Source organism: Zea mays, chromosome 8 (genome assembly GCF_902167145.1).
Source record: "Zea mays cultivar B73 chromosome 8, Zm-B73-REFERENCE-NAM-5.0, whole genome shotgun sequence".
NCBI lineage: Eukaryota > Viridiplantae > Streptophyta > Magnoliopsida > Poales > Poaceae > Zea > Zea mays.
In genome coordinates, this window is record NC_050103.1 from 138,104,559 (window position 1) to 138,109,129 (window position 4,571).

General features: G+C 42.6%; 1 protein-coding gene across 3 annotated transcripts; it reads left to right on the forward strand.

Moving 5' to 3' along the window:
- Positions 1 to 930: 930 nt before the first annotated feature.
- LOC103635982 (uncharacterized) lies at positions 931 to 3,318 on the forward strand. Of its 3 annotated transcripts, XM_008658344.2 has the most exons (4): positions 935 to 1,079; positions 2,736 to 2,840; positions 2,944 to 3,009; positions 3,202 to 3,318. In XM_008658344.2, exons 1-3 carry the CDS (start codon positions 935 to 937, stop codon positions 3,006 to 3,008), a joined length of 315 nt encoding a protein of 104 aa, XP_008656566.1. In that variant the 3' UTR covers position 3,009; positions 3,202 to 3,318. The 3 variants fall into 3 exon arrangements, with proteins under 3 accessions (XP_035817712.1, XP_035817711.1, XP_008656566.1); XM_035961819.1 differs by having other exon boundaries at positions 931 to 2,840; positions 2,944 to 3,013; XM_035961818.1 differs by having other exon boundaries at positions 931 to 2,840.
- The last annotated feature ends 1,253 nt before the right edge of the window (positions 3,319 to 4,571 follow it).

Genomic DNA, 4,571 nt, shown 5'->3' on the forward strand with positions numbered 1-4,571 from the left:
GGGCCAATCATCAAACCTGGCCCAATCGTGTGCTGGATCATGTGAAGGGCACATCCCATGGATCATGTGAGAAGGCACAACCCGTGGTTCCTGTAGGCTGTAGCGTCTTCCTCCACGGTTTGCTCGTCCGAATAGCGGCGGTGAGCGCCGAGGGGGCCCGCCAGCGTCTGCAGCACGCCGTGTCCCTTCATCCTGCAAGCGACGCTCGCTTCATCCTGCAAGCGACGATCGGAGCCGCGCGCTAGATCCAACACCCTCACCAGAATCGCGGCGGATCTGCGGCGATCTGCATTCCGCGCAGTTTTCTCCTGACCGCCTCGCGCCCAGATCCTCCCAGTTTGCTCCGCGCAGGGGCTTCTCCGGATCTGCATTCAGCTGGGAGCCTAGGACTGGTCGGCGTGAGCACCTTGGCTACCGCTGCACCCGGATCCTCCCAGTTGGCTTAATCCCAGGTCCGTTGAGATTTGTATTTCACGATTCAATTGCTAATGGCAAGTTTTGGATAAGCATCTCTCACCAACGAACTCCATCTTTGCCAAGAAAACGGAACATCTTTGCTAATGGCAAGTTTTGTATTTCACGATTCAATTGCTAATGCCAAATTCTGGCTATGTCACTATCACTAGCCCACTGCACGGCACAACACCTACACAGAGGTGCAGTATCTATCTCTTCTATCAGGCACGATCGTATACTACTGTATCGCAGATTCCTAGCTAGCACAGGCTCTGGCATCATTACACCCGATTAACAATAATAAATAGTGAAAAAGAATGTGTTATGACCGGTAGTTTCTGCCTGCTGCAGGCTCGGTATCATCTCACGCACCCTACCCGTACGTAAATTGGTTGTGATTTTTAGGCCATATTCCTAGGCGTGTGCCTCACTTATAACTTGTGTAACAATTTTTATTTGGTGATCTTGCAGTCTAGCCATGGAGAGGGTTTCATCAGCTCCAGAAATGGATGATGTTATTTCAACTGATCAGTCAAGCAGATCAACAAAAAGAAGGGCTAAAGTTTGGGATTATGTTGATTCAGAGCTAGTAGATGGGAAAGAGAAGGCGATCTGCAAATACTGTAAGGCCCACTTATCTTCTGTTGCGGGTAAAGGTACAACTCATCTGAATAGGCACATTTCTACGTATTGCCATGCAATTTCACAAGAAGAGAGACAAAGGTTCTTAGCGACCCAAAAAACAAAACCTGATGAGGCTCATGTTTTCGACCCTGTAGTCTTTCGAGGTCTAATAGCCAAGTACTTCCTTAGCGCAGAGATTTCATTTCGAAAGTGTGAAGATCCATCCTGGAAAGAAATGATAAATTACTGCCAACCATCTTTTCGATTAGTCGGTCGACAGACTGTCCGTTCAGATTGCATTTTGTTGTATGAAGAGGAGAAGTTGCAATTGATGGACCAATTTACGAAGTTGAAATCCCATGTTAGTTTGACTGCCGATCTTTGGTCCTCTAACCAAAACCTTGGCTATCTTGGTGTAACAGCACATTTCATTAGTGAAGACTTTGATTTGCACAAAAAGATCATTGCATTCAAGAAAATTTCCTTCCCTCATACATCTTATGCTGTGCAAGATGGTATTACCTCTTGTTTGCTAGAGTGGGGATTGGTTGGGGATTTGTTTACTCTAACATTGGATAATGCTAGTGTAAACAATAGAGCAATGAAAGATATGCGAGATGCATTGGGTAGTCAGATGTTTTTTAGTGGTGAACACCTCCATGTGAGATGTTCTTCTCATGTGCTCAATATCATGGTTCAAGCTGGACTGAAAGTCGTTCCAAATGCAATCGGGAGCGTGAGGGATATTATCAAGGTCGTGACATCTACACCATCTCGTTTGCAGATCTTCAATTCTATTGTTCAAGCATTGGGTCTTAAAAGTAAATCAGGGCTGATTCTTGATGTTCCACATCGTTGGAATGCAACCTATGATATGTTAAATGAAGCACTAAAATATAAGGCTGCTCTTAATAGGTATGCAACAGAGCAACATCATGAATGTCCCACTGAAGAAGATTGGTCAAAGGCAGAAGCTCTTCATGGTTTTCTACAAGAGTTTAGTGATGCAACCAAAGCATTCTCAGCGGATAGACATCCCACAGCTCATCTTTTTCTCAAGTTGTTGCTCGTTATCCGAGGTGTGCTGCTTGATGTGACTTGGAACTCAAATGAACTCATTAATGAGATGGCAAATGTTATGTATGCTAAGTTCCAAAAATATTGGGAAAATCCTAATATTGTGTTGCTCATAGCTGCTGTTCTAGATCCATCAATGAAGACCGAATTTGTCAAGTTTTATTTCTACACAGTTGGTGATAATGTTGATGTGAAGATGAGGGAGCTCAAAAGGTACTTGAAGAAATATTACCTAGAGTATGAGAAAATCATGAGGAGTCCTAGTTTGCCTGTCTTTATTCCTCATGAGGATCAGATGAGAAGTGAGACTTTTACTTCTTCACCTCTCTGCGGTAAAAGAAGGGTGGAACATGCATTTGCTCAATTTGCATCTCAAAATATGGATGCCCGTCCAGAGCGAACAGAAATGGATACTTACTTGGAGGACCCTAGGATCCTTGTCAAGCCGGATGAAAACTTCAATGTTTTAGGATGGTGGAAGAAAAACATAGATGCCTATCCAATATTGTCTTTGATGGCTAGAGATTTTTTGGCTATTCCTGTGAGTACGGTATCCTCAGAATCTGCCTTTAGTGCAGCTGGTAGAATTCTTGGAAAAAATAGGACATCACTATCTCCTGAAACACTTGAAGCTTTAGTCTGTGCCAAAGACTGGTTGATTGGATTCAATGATGAAGAAGAAGGTAAATTATCATATAAAAGTAGACTTTGCTTCTATCTTATCTTTACATCGGCAACAATGAACTACATGACAATGACTTGAATTATCTACATTAATTCATGTAGGTGAACCAATGACAGGAAAGCGAATGTTTGATTCAGATGATGAAGAAGATGATTGGGAAATTTGATGTAGGTAAAACAATAATTTTTCATTTTCTTAATCACCAAAGTTTCATCTCTTTAGAAACATTTTCACTGTTGGAGCAGCAAGACTGCAATAGTGGAGTAATTCAGATTTTATAAATAATTGGATTAGTAATTGTAGGTAGCTCACCACCATTTCTTTAATACAAACTCAATTTCATGATTCACCATTTTCAGATTTAGGTCCAATGAGCAGATGTTTAGTAGAATAGCCTGTTGTTGAGTGTAGCAAGATCGATGATTCAGTGATAACAAAGTGACTTACCTTCTCCTTCATCTGTGCACATTCAAGGTTTACTTAGAGCATCTGTTGCAACCTCTAATGGAGAAAATTACTGCATTATTTTTGCAAAGCAGTTGTTTGGGAACTACTGAACCGTTGCCTGCTATCCAGCTAGGATACGAGATCTGTTTCTGACATTATTTACTGCATTATTTCTGAATTATTTACTGCATTATTTACTGCATTAATTACTGCATTATTTCTGCAAACCGTCTCTAAATTGAAGGTATGGATATGTGGAGAAGTGGTTTCAGACAACCTAAGTCTCGTATTGATGTTTGCTGTCAGATGGACCTGAAGAGCGAATCTTGTTCCGGCTCGTCACCAGAAGCTAAGAGCGGCAACCTGGATGATTGGGAAATCAGAAGATGTCAGTTCTGTTTCGGTCTGTATTTTTGGTAGACTTGCGTTCTGCAATGGGTGGCCATGTATGTGTGAGCCCATGGATTATACTAATTCAATAAGCTAGTGGTGGTGCATGCATGTTTGTGGGGGCCCTTGGATTGCTAATGTAATATTGTCATGGATTTTGAAAGGATCGGGGCAGGGTTGGGTGGCAAAGGCTTTAAAATCAGTTTGGATTGAGCTGCACGAAATTAGTTTGGATTCAAGTAGGGCTGGATCTAATCCTTAGTATTCTAGGATTAAAGTGGGGTTAGGATCGGATTATGACCCATTCCCAGGCTTAGTTGCGGATATCATGACTAAATGCATGTTTGTATAGTTAGTTATATATTTTAGGTTTAATTTATGCGTCCATGAGTCACTACGACCACAGGGTTATTACATATGTATATATCTTAGTGGCCTTGCAACGATAGTTTCTTATAGTACTAACTGTATATAAAACAAATCAGATATATCTCTCTTCACCTACTAAATGGGAGTTTTGTTCCCTTCCTGCACTCCTCGCGACGCTCGCTACCCTGCACGCCACATAGGAACCGCTCCTTCCAACCTGAAAGTTTGGACCGGGCCATTTAGTGTCGGTACGGCACGACACGATATGAAAATAAGAGCCTAAAGCACAGTCTGACACGAAGGAAAATGAGCTGGCACGGCCTCACTTTTAGCTCTATTCCCATACGACCACACCAACCGCTTCCCTCTTCCTCCCGTCACCTCCATTAGTGCCCCGCCTTCGCACCTCTGATTGCGGCGCACTCCCCACAAAGATGCAAGGATGCACTCTGAAATGATCACGATGCCCAAGAGGTGCGTGTGGGGGTGAATTGTGCTTTTCTAAAATTTCAACAAAAGTTAA

Bases quoted from the DNA above. Each gene is read 5' to 3' on its own strand.
- LOC103635982 (XM_035961819.1), top strand. From the start codon at position 935: ATGGAGAGGGTTTCATCAGCTCCAGAAATGGATGATGTTATTTCAACT. The intron at 2,841-2,943 runs GTAAATTATCAT...TAATTCATGTAG, and splicing joins ATTCAATGATGAAGAAGAAG to GTGAACCAATGACAGGAAAG.